The sequence below is a fragment of the Hyperolius riggenbachi genome, chromosome 1 (assembly GCF_040937935.1).
Source record: "Hyperolius riggenbachi isolate aHypRig1 chromosome 1, aHypRig1.pri, whole genome shotgun sequence".
In the NCBI taxonomy this organism is placed as follows: domain Eukaryota; kingdom Metazoa; phylum Chordata; class Amphibia; order Anura; family Hyperoliidae; genus Hyperolius; species Hyperolius riggenbachi.
This window is the reverse complement of record NC_090646.1, coordinates 684,519,028-684,532,567: the sequence shown is the minus strand read 5'-3', so window position 1 is coordinate 684,532,567 and position 13,540 is coordinate 684,519,028. Positions and strand designations below refer to the sequence as shown.

The window sequence follows — 13,540 nt, the reverse complement described above, 5'->3', positions numbered from 1 at the left end:
TGTGTGTGTGCGTGCGTGCGAGTGTTTGTGTGTGTGTGTGTGTGTGCGTGCGAGTGTTTGTGTGTGTGTGTGTGTGCGTGCGAGTGTTTGTGTGTGTGTGTGTGTGCGTGCGTGCGAGTATTTGTTTGTGTGTGTGTGTGTGCGTGCGTGCGTGCGAGTGTTTGTGTGTGTGTGTGTGCGTGCGTGCGAGTGTTTGTGTGTGTGTGTGTGTGAGAACAATTTGTGTATGTAGCATTAGATCACTTTTCAGTGACTGGTTAACAATGTGTTCCTATCTTCTAGTTTTGGGAATCCATATGAAAAGCATGATAAGGAACAAAAAGAACTAGAAGATCTGACACACCGCAGGCCAGACATGAAGACTGAATATACAGATGGTAAAGATAAGGATGATGGCGTAAACTAGGTGAGTAATGTTTAATCTCAGGGTAAAGATAGATAGATTTTGTTGACAACATAGAAAAAAGGTTTTCAAAACTTTTAACCCTTTGTGAACTGATGTGGTTTAAATCTACAGTACTTCATACCTGTGGCTGTAAGCCTCTGGCATGACATAGATTTCATACTACACGGGACCACGCATTCCTGCTGCACACAGAACCAGAGATTAAGCTGGCAATTGACAGCCTAATCTCCTGGCATTAATCAGTAGCCACGCTGATTGGCTCCTGATCACATGATCACTAAGATTGCCAGTGATCGTAGTCATACCTCCCAACTTTTGAAGTCTGGAAAGAGGGACACTAAGACACGCCCCTGTGTCACCCAGGTGTCAATGCAGTAGACCATGCTACTTACCAATCTGCCCCAGGTGTGCCCCTAAGCAGGGGCGTCGCTAGCCCTATTTTAGGGGGGGGGGGGGGGGCGTGCCCCCAAACTGTCCTGGGGTGCCACAGGTCTCTTCGCGCCGCCACCCCCTCTGTCAGCGGCTCCCTCCAGCCGCCGTCCCCACCGCGTCACTCAGACCTCAGGATCAGGCGGCGAGCCGGCGGCCAATAGAGCGGGCACTAGGACCCAGCGCCCGCACTGATATGCGGAAGTGACATCACTTCCACATATAGAGCGGGTGCGTCCGGCGCCCGCTCGTACTGGTCGGATCACCGCTGATCCTAAGGTCTGACTACACTGCCAGGTGAGGGGGGAGCGGCGGCGGCTAGAGGGGGGGCCTCCCTGTCACTCACTCACTACCTAAAGGGGCTCCCTGTCACTCACTCACTACCTAAAGCGGCTCCCTGTCACTCACTCACTACCTAAAGGGGCTCCCTGTCACTCACTCACTCCCTAAAGGGCCTCCCTGTCACTCACTCACTACCTAAAGGGCCTCCCTGTCACTCACTCACTACCTAAAGCGGCTCCCTGTCACTCACTCACTGCCTAAAGGGCCTCCCTGTCACTCACTCACTACCTAAAGGGCCTCCCTGTCACTCACTCACTACCTAAAGCGGCTCCCTGTCACTCACTCACTACCTAAAGGGGCTCCCTGTCACTCACTCACTCCCTAAAGGGCCTCCCTGTCACTCACTCACTACCTAAAGGGCCTCCCTGTCACTCACTCACTACCTAAAGCGGCTCCCTGTCACTCACTCACTGCCTAAAGGGGCTCCCTGTCACTCGCTCACTAGCTAAAAGGGCTCCCTGTCACTCCCTCACTGCCTAAAGGGCCTCCCTGTCACTCACTCACTGCCTAAAGGGGCTCCCTGTCACTCACTCACTACCTAAAGGGGCTCCCTGTCACTCAATCACTACCTAAAGGGCCTCCCTGGCACTCACTCACTTCCTAAAGGGGCTCCCTGGCACTCACTCACTACCTAAAGGGGCTCCCTGGCACTCACTCACTACCTAAAGGGCCTCACTGTCACTCACTCACTACCTAAAGGGGCTCCCTGTCACTCACTCACTACCTAAAGGGGCTCCCTGTCACTCACTCACTACCTAAAGGGGCTCCCTGTCACTCACTCACTACCTAAAGGGGCTCCCTGTCACTCACTCACTACCTAAAGGGGCTCCCTGTCACTCACTCACTGCCTAAAGGGGCTCCCTGGCACTCACTCACTACCTAAAGGGGCTCCCTGTCACTCACTCACTACCTAAAGGGGCTCCCTGTCACTCACTCACTAACTAAAGGGGCTCTCTGTCACTCACTCACTACCTAAAGGGGCTCCCTGTCACTCACTCACTACCTAAAGGGGCTCCCTGTTACTCACTCACTGCCTAGAGGGGCTCCCTGTCACTCACTCACTCACTAACTAAAGGGGCTCCCTGGCACTCACTCACTACCTAAAGGGGCTCCCTGTCACTTACTCACTACCTAAAGGGGCTCCCTGTCACTCACTCACTGCCTAAAGGGCCTCCCTGTCACTCACTCACTACCTAAAGGGGCTCCCTGGCACTCACTCACTACCTAAAGGGGCTCCCTGGCACTCACTCACTACCTAAAAGGGCTCCCTGGCACTCACTCACTACCTAAAGGGGCTCCCTGTCACTCACTCACTGCCTAAAGGGGCTCCCTGTCACTCACTCACTACCTAAAGGGGCTCCCTGACACTCACTCACTACCTAAAGGGGCTCCCTGTCACTCACTCACTACCTAAAGGGGCTCCCTGTCACTCACTCACTACCTAAAGGGGCTCCCTGTCACTCACTCACTACCTAAAGGGGCTCCCTGGCACTCACTCACTACCTAAAGGGGCTCCCTGTCACTCACTCACTACCTAAAGGGGCTCCCTGGCACTCACTCACTACCTAAAGGGGCTCCCTGGCACTCACTCACTACCTAAAGGGGCTCCCTGGCACTCACTACCTAAAGGGGCTCCCTGGCACTCACTCACTGCCTGAAGGGGCTCCCTGGCACTCACTTACTGCCTAAAGGGGCTCCCTGGCACTCACTCACTACCTAAAGGGGCTCCCTGGCACTCACTCACTACCTAAAGGGCCTCCCTGTCACTCACTCACTGCCTAAAGGGGCTCCCTGGCAATCACTCACTGCCTGAAGGGGCTCCCTGGCACTCACTCACTGCCTAAAGGGGCTCCCTGGCACTCACTCACTACCTAAAGGGGCTCCGTGGCACTCACTCACTACCTAAAGGGCCTCCCTGTCACTCACTCACTGCCTAAAGGGGCTCCCTGGCACTCACTCACTGCCTGAAGGGGCTTCCTCGCACTCACTCACTGCCTGAAGGGGCTCCCTGGCACTCACTCACTGCCTGAAGGGGCTCCCTGGCACTCACTCACTGCCTGAAGGGGCTCCCTGGCACTCACTCACTGCCTGAAGGGGCTCCCTGGCACTCATTCACTACCTAAAGGGGCTCCCTGTCACTCACTATCAGGGTCCCTGTCACTCACTACCTAACTGGAGGCGCCTGTCACTCACTAGCTAACCTGGGGGTCCCTGTCACTCACTACCTAACTTGGGGGGCTACCATATTAAGGGGGCATTCTGCCTATTTATGTGAAGTGCTGTCTCTTTATGTGCCTCATGACTGCTGAATTTGTCTTGTTGGGAGCCTCATGATTTGTTGGGGGCCTCAAGATTGCTGAATTTGTCTTGTTGGGGGCCTCATGATTTGTAGGGGGCCTCAAGATTGCTGAATTTGTCTTGTTGGGGGCCTCATGATTTGTTGGAGGCCTCATGATTGCTGAATTTGTCTTGTTGGGGGCCTCATGATTGCTGAATTTGTCTTGTTGGGGGCCTCACGATTTGTTGGGGGCCTCATGATTGCTGAATATGTCTTGTTGGGGATCACATGATTGCTAACTGCGAGACTATGGGAAAAGCTGAATCCTTATCATATGAGACAATAGCATTAAACCTACTTTTTTAGCTTTTTAAAACAGAAAATAAAACTGGAAGGTTCTAAAAAATTTAATACATTTTTCAGGAGTAGAATGGATGAAATTGTTTATCTTCACAGTTTATTTTCAACTTGGATTTTCCATAATGTTCATGTATGAGTTAAAACGTTTGTACAGTATTTAGTTTAAATTGCGGTTGCCACTTTGCGATAGATACCGGTAAGTGACTTTTGGGTTGCAGTTTGGGCACTCGGCCTCCAAAAGGTTCGCCACCACTGTCCTAATCTGATGTCCCACCATTGCTAGGTTCATGTAAATTTGTCTCCACCCGTTACCACACCTATATTCTGGTCCATGGCCCACCCATTTTTCGGTGCGGTGCGATAAGCACGCCGCACAACGTGATCCTCATATTTTTGGCACGCTAGCTGCAGTGTGCTGAATTCTGCTGCCTACAGTATGTACAGTATACGCTGTTCTCTAGTGCCTGCACTGTGTGCTGATTTACCTCCAGTGTGTACAGTGTAAGGTGTTACTCTGTGCCTTAACCCTCTGGGCGATACAATTATATCACCCAGGAGGGGGCGCAGCACTTTTTATTTTAAATTTTTTATTTTTCAAATCATGTAGCGAGCCCTGGGCTCGCTACATGATAGCCGCAGCGCAGCGGCTTCCCCCCACCCAGTCCGATCGCCTTCGGCGATCAGAGTAAGCAGGAAATCCCGTTCAGAATGGGATTTCCTGCTGGGCTTTCCCGGTCGCCATGGCGACGGGGCGGGATGACGTCACCAACGTCATGGACGTCGTGACGTCAGAGGGAGTCCCGATCCACCCCTCAACGCTGCCTGGCACTGATTGGCCAGGCTGCGAAAGGGGTCGGGGAGGGGGGGGCTGCGCGGCATGGCGGGTAGCAGCGGATCAGCGGCGAGCGGCGGTGATCAGAAGTTACACGCAGCTAGCAAAGTGCTAGCTGCGTGTAACAAACAAAAAATATGCAAATCGGCCCACCAGGGCCTGAGAACTCCTCCTGCGCGACATACCCCGAGCTCAGCTCAGGATTATCGCTCAGGAGGTTAACTGATTGTAAACCAGCTATATTGTATGCTGATCCCTGCTACTTTTGTAACACCTCTATAATGCTTTAACTGTAAAGAAATCCTCCAGACACCAATCAAGTTCTTTTTAAGAAATATTTGTATTAAATGATATGGATAAAAAAAAGTTTAGTGACAAAACATTCATAAACTTCTTATCTTCAGCCTGTTAGGATCAGGGCTAGTTCAGGAACCATATAAGTAATTCAGTTTATTAGCATTTACTTGCCAGAATTTTCCATACACAGCACTCTGCTATTTGTCACTTCTTCACTGCTGTCTTTTTAAAGTGGATCTGAATTCTTGCACAGGACAGAAGGGAAAGTAGAGAAATGTCTGGTGGTTACCTAGCAACATCCAGGATGAGACAAATATGTTGAATTGATAATTGTGAATGATCACTTAATGTATAAGAAGCACCGCTGTATTCTCTGTATTTTGTCTGCCAGCTGTTGTCACACAATCTCTTCAGACACTGCACTGCAGTCTTCACTCCTTTTCTGTAATCCTGTCACTTGTTTCTCTGTCTCCCTCTTGTATGCATTGCTGTCCTGTTGTCTCTGTGTCACTGTAATGTCTCTGCTGTTTTCTGTTATCTCTCTCTCTTGTATGCATTGCTGTCCTGTTGTCTCTGTGTCACTGTAATGTCTCTGCTGGTTTCTGTTATCTCTCTCTCTTGTATGCATTGCTGTCCTGTTGTTCCTGCATCCCTGTAATGTCTCTGCTGTTTTCGGTTATCTCTCTCTGTTACAGGTACATTTTAATATCCTTGTCTTTCTTTCTTATTGCTTACTCTTTCTCTTCTGGCTTATCTCTCCAGTATTGCTGCTCTTTACTGGCCTGTAGCTGTGAGTGGTCTCTCTCCTCTCATGTAATGTCTGCAGCTCTTTTTCTCTTCCTTAGTTCAGTTTCCGGTAAGTGCTTACTTGTCTGTGCCTCTGCCTTGCTCAGACCGTCTCACCAATGGCTGGTCTCTTCCCGTGTCTCTACTATATTTCCTCACAAATCAAGCGTATTTCTTGCTGCAGTACAGTATAGTATCGTGACACACTTTATTTCTTGCTGCCTCATCACATCAGTCTCCATGGCTACTTGACTCCTCCCCCTCACTAGCCTTCAACTGTAAAACTCAACTGTTACTTCCTCCCTGCACATGCCCAGCTTCTCTCTCTTGTTTCCTGCTCATGGGCTCCACCTGACAGCACCTGCAGGTTCCCTTTACAGCAGCACTTTCACAAAAAGTAAATGCATCTGTAACCCTTGGTGTGTGTGTCTGTTGCAATGACACACACACAGGGTTACATTCACCCCCTTTTTTTCAAATTGTAGTCCCTACAATTTTTCTTTTAACCAAGTCACAGTGTCTACATATAATCCGAACTGTTCAGGAAGTGGGGAATGTTGAGTATTTTTCCATTTTGACTCGTGGTCTAGTTCTGTTTGTGTAGAGCACCTTTGCTCTCCCTTCTCTGACTTCTCAAACTCTTTGCTTTGAGCTACCTTGACGTTTGTAAGCTGAATGGTTTCCGATGAACACTGTGTCCGTTTAGAACGCTTGAGCCGTTGAGGTTGTAGCATCGGTTGCCAATACGATTCCACTTCCTTTCTTCGAGAAGTATCTGTTCTATGTTGTAATACTTCATCTCCTACTAAGAAGTCGTTAATCATTACTTGCTGACTAGGTCCTGGTATTTCTCTATTTATCCGACTACTTTCACAGTCTTCAGCCTTCTGATGGCCTAAATCTTCTGGTGCTCTACCCTGAGCATGAATAATAGGTTCATCTGGATTCTTACTTTTGTTTCCTTCATTAGTTCCAGCTTCCAGAAAACTTTCAGTATCACTTGTTGTTCTTCCTGGTTGAGGAACAGATGAATCTGGATCACACCTCTGTCTAAATTCTTCATATAAAGTAGGTTGTACAGGGTATTTTGCTCCTCCTTGTTTCTGGCTGTACAAGAAGCTCTTCAAGTGATAATCACCATAGTGTCCCTGAGGCTTATATGGTCTCCAACGTCTTGCATCCTTGCTACCTTGAACTGGAGTTCCACCAGGGCCAGTTAAATTAGCGGCTTCTGTACCTTTCCGTCCTTCCACAACGTCAAATTCAACCAAATCTCCATCTCTTAGACTGCAAAGATAATGCCTGGGGTTGTTCTTCTTCATGGCAGACCAGTGCACAAACACATCTTCTTTGGTGTCATTCCGATTTAAAAATCCGTATCCATTTCGCACATGAAACCATTTGACAATGCCTAGAACTTTGGTTGCGATGACCTTATTTTTTCTCTTTAGCTTATCTTCCTTCCATTTCTCTGAAGCCTTCATCTTTTGTCCTGCCATGCGGACCACCACTGCAGAATTCCTTGATTTACTCTGAAAACCTCTTCCACAGTCTCTTGCAGTGTGATCACTATGGTGACAGATCCAACATCCTGATTCCTCCGTGTTTCTATATCTCCACCTTGAATGTTCTGTTCTGAGTTCAGTTTTCTCCATGTTTTGTTTCATTTTGGCTAACTCTTCACTTAGTTCTTTGAGTGTTGTTTTTATTTCTCTCAATTTCCCCTGAGTATTATTGGTTATGAATTCAACTGCTGAATTTGTATGAGTAATCATAGTGGTGTTTTGTTGCAGTGTTCCCAGCTGATTGGTTTCTTCCTCCTGACTGAGCTTGATAGCTAAGCTTTGAAGTGTCCGGAAATTCAAACTTGGAGAATATTCTACTTTCTGTTTTAAGGATCTTTTAATAAAGTTGCTCCTTAATCCCCATATAAACTGATCTCTCAGCCACACAGCAGAATCTGTGGTAGTTTGTCCTCTTTCCTTTTCCTCTTTTATCTGTAGTCCACTCATTATTTCTTGTAAGGCATTGGCGAACTGAGGAATATTTTCGTTATCCTTCTGAATTCTGTCAACAAATCTCTTTCTCCATAAATGCAGCTCTGTAGGATCTCCATATATGTCTTCCAATACCTCGATAATTTGTTTCAGCGATACTGGTGTGGGCAATTTAGCATTAATTACTGTTCGTTGAGCATCTCCCTCCAAAGTTATAACTGCTATTTCCATATGCAGCTCTATGGGCACTTTATAAGCCTGCACAGCACTCTCTATTCTTTCACTCCACTCTCTCAGGGCCATATTATAACCATTGAACCTTGGTAGGTATGCAGCTAACATCCCAATAGCAGTCATGGTCAACACTGATGTGTAGCTTGCTGACCATTCTCCTGCAGCCTGAGTAGCTGAAGCATCATTTCTGGTGGGTAGTGTAGGCTGAGACTCCATCTTCCAGTTTTAAGGCACTTAGGTAATATCCTGCCGACTACGCCAAATGTAACACCTCTATAATGCTTTAACTGTAAAGAAATCCTCCAGACACCAATCAAGTTCTTTTTAAGAAATATTTGTATTAAATGATATGGATAAAAAAAAGTTTAGTGACAAAACATTCATAAACTTCTTATCTTCAGCCTGTTAGGATCAGGGCTAGTTCAGGAACCATATAAGTAATTCAGTTTATTAGCATTTACTTGCCAGAATTTTCCATACACAGCACTCTGCTATTTGTCACTTCTTCACTGCTGTCTTTTTAAAGTGGATCTGAATTCTTGCACAGGACAGAAGGGAAAGTAGAGAAATGTCTGGTGGTTACCTAGCAACATCCAGGATGAGACAAATATGTTGAATTGATAATTGTGAATGATCACTTAATGTATAAGAAGCACCGCTGTATTCTCTGTATTTTGTCTGCCAGCTGTTGTCACACAATCTCTTCAGACACTGCACTGCAGTCTTCACTCCTTTTCTGTAATCCTGTCACTTGTTTCTCTGTCTCCCTCTTGTATGCATTGCTGTCCTGTTGTCTCTGTGTCACTGTAATGTCTCTGCTGTTTTCTGTTATCTCTCTCTCTTGTATGCATTGCTGTCCTGTTGTCTCTGTGTCACTGTAATGTCTCTGCTGTTTTCGGTTATCTCTCTCTGTTACAGGTACATTTTAATATCCTTGTCTTTCTTTCTTATTGCTTACTCTTTCTCTTCTGGCTTATCTCTCCAGTATTGCTGCTCTTTACTGGCCTGTAGCTGTGAGTGGTCTCTCTCCTCTCATGTAATGTCTGCAGCTCTTTTTCTCTTCCTTAGTTCAGTTTCCGGTAAGTGCTTACTTGTCTGTGCCTCTGCCTTGCTCAGACCGTCTCACCAATGGCTGGTCTCTTCCCGTGTCTCTACTATATTTCCTCACAAATCAAGCGTATTTCTTGCTGCAGTACAGTATAGTATCGTGACACACTTTATTTCTTGCTGCCTCATCACCTCAGTCTCCATGGCTACTTGACTCCTCCCCCTCACTAGCCTTCAACTGTAAAACTCAACTGTTACTTCCTCCCTGCACATGCCCAGCTTCTCTCTCTTCTTTCCTGCTCATGGGCTCCACCTGACAGCACCTGCAGGTTCCCTTTACAGCAGCACTTTCACAAAAAGTAAATGCATCTGTAACCCTTGGTGTGTGTGTCTGTTGCAATGACACACACACAGGGTTACATTTTCAGTATGTACAGTATTAGCTGTAAAGCCTGGTACACACATACAATTTTGATTAGCCAATTTTAGCTCTGTTCATAAAATTCATTGTCTGTTGGCCCACTCACTGCACGGGGGTGGTAAAATTGGGGGTCAGTGATTGACCAATCAAAATTGTATGTGCGTATACATCTTTGATCTATGCCTATACTGATTGTAAATTATCTAAATAAAGGACAGGGGGCTCCATCCAATATTTCGATGGGCAGGCCCGTTATCTGTAGCTTACACCGCTGCTAAGTTCATGTACATTTGGCCCCACCCATGGCCACGCCCACACACCTCATGGCCACGCCCATTTTTTGCCGCGGCGTGCTGCCTCCCCACCTAGTGCCCACAGGTCCCCCCGATCTCCAAGGACCCTAGAAACGCCCCTGCCCCTAAGTGACAAATGGCAAGATGACGATGCAGCATAGACCATGATGCCACTGATTAACCAGTTTCTGGCCAGTGTGCTCCTTCCCTGCGTGATCTCTGGTGAGGTGACAATGCTGCAGACCATGCCACTTACCTTTCTGGCCAGTGCACTTCTCCCCTACCTGGGTGACACCTGCTGAAGTGACAATGAAGCAGACATGCCACTTACAGTAAGTGGCATAGTCTGCAGCATTTGTCCCCTCACCAGGTGTCACCCAAGGGAGGAGCGCACTGGCCAGAAAGGTAAGTGGCATGGTCTGCAGCATTGTCACCTCACCAGAGATCACGCAGGGAAGGAGCACACTGGCCAGAAAGGTAGGTGGCATGGTGTGCTGGATTGTCACCTGCAGTACAATGGCCCCTGTTTCTGCTCCCCCTACTCTCATAAATAATAGCCTGAGTTTCAACTAAACACACTATTTTTTTACCTTTAAGGAGGATAAATTAAAATATAACTTTAAAGCTATGTATGTTAAGTTATATTTTAATTTTTCCTCCTCAAATGTGGTAGATGGAAGCAGGGGGGGGGGGGGGGTCATGCTGGCTGCTGTGGTGCTGCTGTAGCTGTGGTGGATAGAAGCAGGGGGGCATGCTGGCTGCTGTAGTGCTGCTGTGGCTGTGGTGGATAGAAGCAGGGGGGCATGCTGGCTGCTGTAGTGCTGCTGTGGCTGTGGTGGATAGAAGCAGGGGGGGGGGGGGGCATGCTGGCTGCTCTAGTGCTGCTGTGGCTGTGGTGGATAGAAGCAGGGGGGCATACTGGCTGCTGTAGTGCTGCTGTGGCTGTGGTGGATAGAAGCAGGGGGGCATGCTGGCTGCTGTAGTGCTGCTGTGGCTGTGGTGGATAGAAGCAGGGGGGCATGCTGGCTGCTGTAGTGCTGCTGTGGCTGTGGTGGATGCAGGGCCGATTTAAGCAACAATGGGGCCCCAGGGCAAAATAAACCTGGGGGGCCCCCCAACAGATACCCCGGAACAAAAATCGGCATTAAGGGACCTTTTCTGCAGCTGTTATAGTCAGGGTGTGAAGCCGCAATCGGTCAGAACTCCACATTCTGGCTACCCCAGCCTGCATGGGAGACAAGGGGTTAAAAAGTTTCAGGAGGGGGGACCCCACATAATTTTTTTTTTTAAATTCCCGCACTCTAAACATAAAAAAAAAATTAGGAAAATAGGAAAAAATGCCAGGGATCTTCATGCAGCCATATTGCGGCTGTATAGCGATCCCTGGCCAAAGCGCTGTGGCTGCGTATGGACCCCCTGGAAACCCCGTCAGGAAATGTATTGCTCTTTCTTGTGATGCATGTAAAATTACACTACCGTTAGGTTTGCTACTAAAAGTGACATTTACCGCATTTAAAAGTATACTTTTTTCCTTCGAAACTTTAAAATCGATTTTCTCAAAAACTATAAGGTCTTTTTGAAAAATTGTTTTTTCCTCTTATTCCCAATGATCTCCTTAACATATCCTGCAAATTTAGGGTTTCTAGCATTTAAAATGGATTTGCTATTAACCATTAAAGTCGGCGGGTTTTTAAATGTGTATTTTTTTTCCCTTTGAAACTTTAAAATCAGTTTTCTCAAAAACTATAAGGTCGATTTGAAAAAAAAATGTTTTCCTCTTGTAGGGGCTACTGGGCTACTGGGGGCCCCTACAAGCTCTGGTGCCCTGGGGCAATTGCCCCCTTTGCCTCTATGGTAGGCCGGCCCTGGGTGGATGGAAGCAGGGGGGGGGCATGCTGGCTGCTGTGGTACTGCTGTGGCTGTGGTGGATGGAAGCAGGGGGGGCATGCTGGCTGCTGTGGTGCTGCTGTGGCTGTGGTGGATGGAAGCAGGGGGGGGGCATGCTGGCTGCTGTGGTGCTGCTGTGGCTGTGGTGGATGGAAGCAAGGTGGGGTCATGCTGGCTGCTGTGGTGCTGCTGTGGCTGTGGTGGATGGAAGCAGGGGGGCATGCTGGCTGCTGTGGTGCTGCTGTGGCTGTGGTGGATGGAAGCAGGGGGGGGGCATGCTGGCTGCTGTGGTGCTGCTGTGGCTGTGGTGGATGGAAGCAAGGTGGGGTCATGCTGGCTGCTGTGGTGCTGCTGTGGCTGTGGTGGATGGAAGCAGGGGGGGGGCATGCTGGCTGCTGTGGTGCTGCTGTGGCTGTGGTGGATGGAAGCAGGGAGGGGGGCATGCTGGCTGCTGTGGTGCTGCTGTGGCTGTGGTGGATGGAAGCAGGGGGGGCATGCTGGCTGCTGTGGTGCTGCTGTGGCTGTGGTGAATGGAAGCAGGGAGGTCATGCCGGGTGCTGTGGTGCTGCTGTGGCTGTGGTGGATGGAAGCAGGGGGGTCATGCTGACTGCTCTGGTACTGCTGTGGCTGTGGTGGATGGAAACAGGTAGGGGTCATGTATGCTGCTGTGGTGCTGCTGTGGCTGTGGTGGATGGAAGCAGGGCGGTCATGCTGGCTGCTGTGGCGCTGCTGTGGCTGTGGTGGATGGAAGCAGGGGAGGCATGCTGGCTGCTGTGGTGCTGCTGTGGCTGTGGTGGATGGAAGCAGGGGAGGCATGCTGGCTACTGTGGTGCTGCTGTGGCTGTGGTGGATTGAAGCAAGGTGGGGTCATGCTGGCTGCTGTGGTGCTGCTGTGGCTGTGGTGGATGGAAGCAGGAGGGCATGCTGGCTGCTGTGGTGCTGCTGTGGCTGTGGTGGATGGAAGCAGGGGAGGCATGCTGGCTACTGTGGTGCTGCTGTGGCTGTGGTGGATGGAAGCAGGGGGGTCATGCTGGCTGCTGTGGTGCTGCTGTGGCTGTGGTGGATGGAAGCAAGGTGGGGTCATGCTGGCTGCTGTGGTGCTGCTGTGGCTGTGGTGGATGGAAGCAGGGGGGTCATGCTGGCTGCTGTGGTGCTGCTGTGGTGGATGGAAGCAGGGGGGGCATGCTGGCTGCTGTGGTGCTGCTGTGGCTGTGGTGGATGGAAACAGGGAGGGGTCATGTATGCTGCTGTGGTGCTGCTGTGGCTGTGGTGGATGGAAGCAGGGGGGTCATGCTGGCTGCTGTGGCGCTGCTGTGGTGGATGGAAGCAGGGGGGTCATGCTGGCTGCTGTGGTGCTGCTGTGGCTGTGGTGGATGGAAGCAGGGGAGGCATGCTGGCTGCTGTGGTGCTGTTGTGGTGGATGGAAGCAGGGGGGTCATGCTGGCTGCTGTGGTGCTGCTGTGGCTGTGGTGGATGGAAGCAGGGGAGGCATGCTGGCTGCTGTGGTGCTGCTGTGGCTGTGGTGGATGGAAGCAGGGGAGGCATGCTGGCTACTGTGGTGCTGCTGTGGCTGTGGTGGATGGAAGCAGGGGGGGCATCCTGGCTGCTGTGGTGCTGCTGTGGCTGTGGTGAATGGAAGCAGGGGGGCATGCTGGCTGCTGTGGTGCTGCTGTGGCTGTGGTGGATGGAAGCAGGGGAGGCATGCTGGCTGCTGTGGTGCTGCTGTGGCTGTGGTGGATGGAAGCAGGGGAGGCATGCTGGCTACTGTGGTGCTGCTGTGGCTGTGGTGGATGGAAGCAAGGTGGGGTCATGCTGGCTGCTGTGGTGCTGCTGTGGCTGTGGTGGATGGAAGCAGGGGGGGCATGCTGGCTGCTGTGGCTGTGGTGGATGGAAGCAGGGAGAGTCATGCTGGCTGCTGTGGTGCTGCTGTG

The 13,540-nt window shown here is 49.9% G+C and overlaps 1 protein-coding gene across 5 annotated transcripts in view; it reads left to right on the top strand.

Annotated features, from left to right (window-relative positions):
• Positions 1-13,540, top strand: part of LOC137532579 (NACHT, LRR and PYD domains-containing protein 3-like) — a 1,034,343-nt gene that overhangs the window by 998,982 nt on the left and 21,821 nt on the right. For all 5 annotated transcript variants that reach the window (XM_068253266.1, XM_068253275.1, XM_068253249.1 and 2 more), the window contains one exon: positions 283-406. In XM_068253266.1, coding sequence (XP_068109367.1) covers positions 283-406 — 124 coding nt within the window. The remainder of the gene's footprint in view (positions 1-282; positions 407-13,540) is intronic.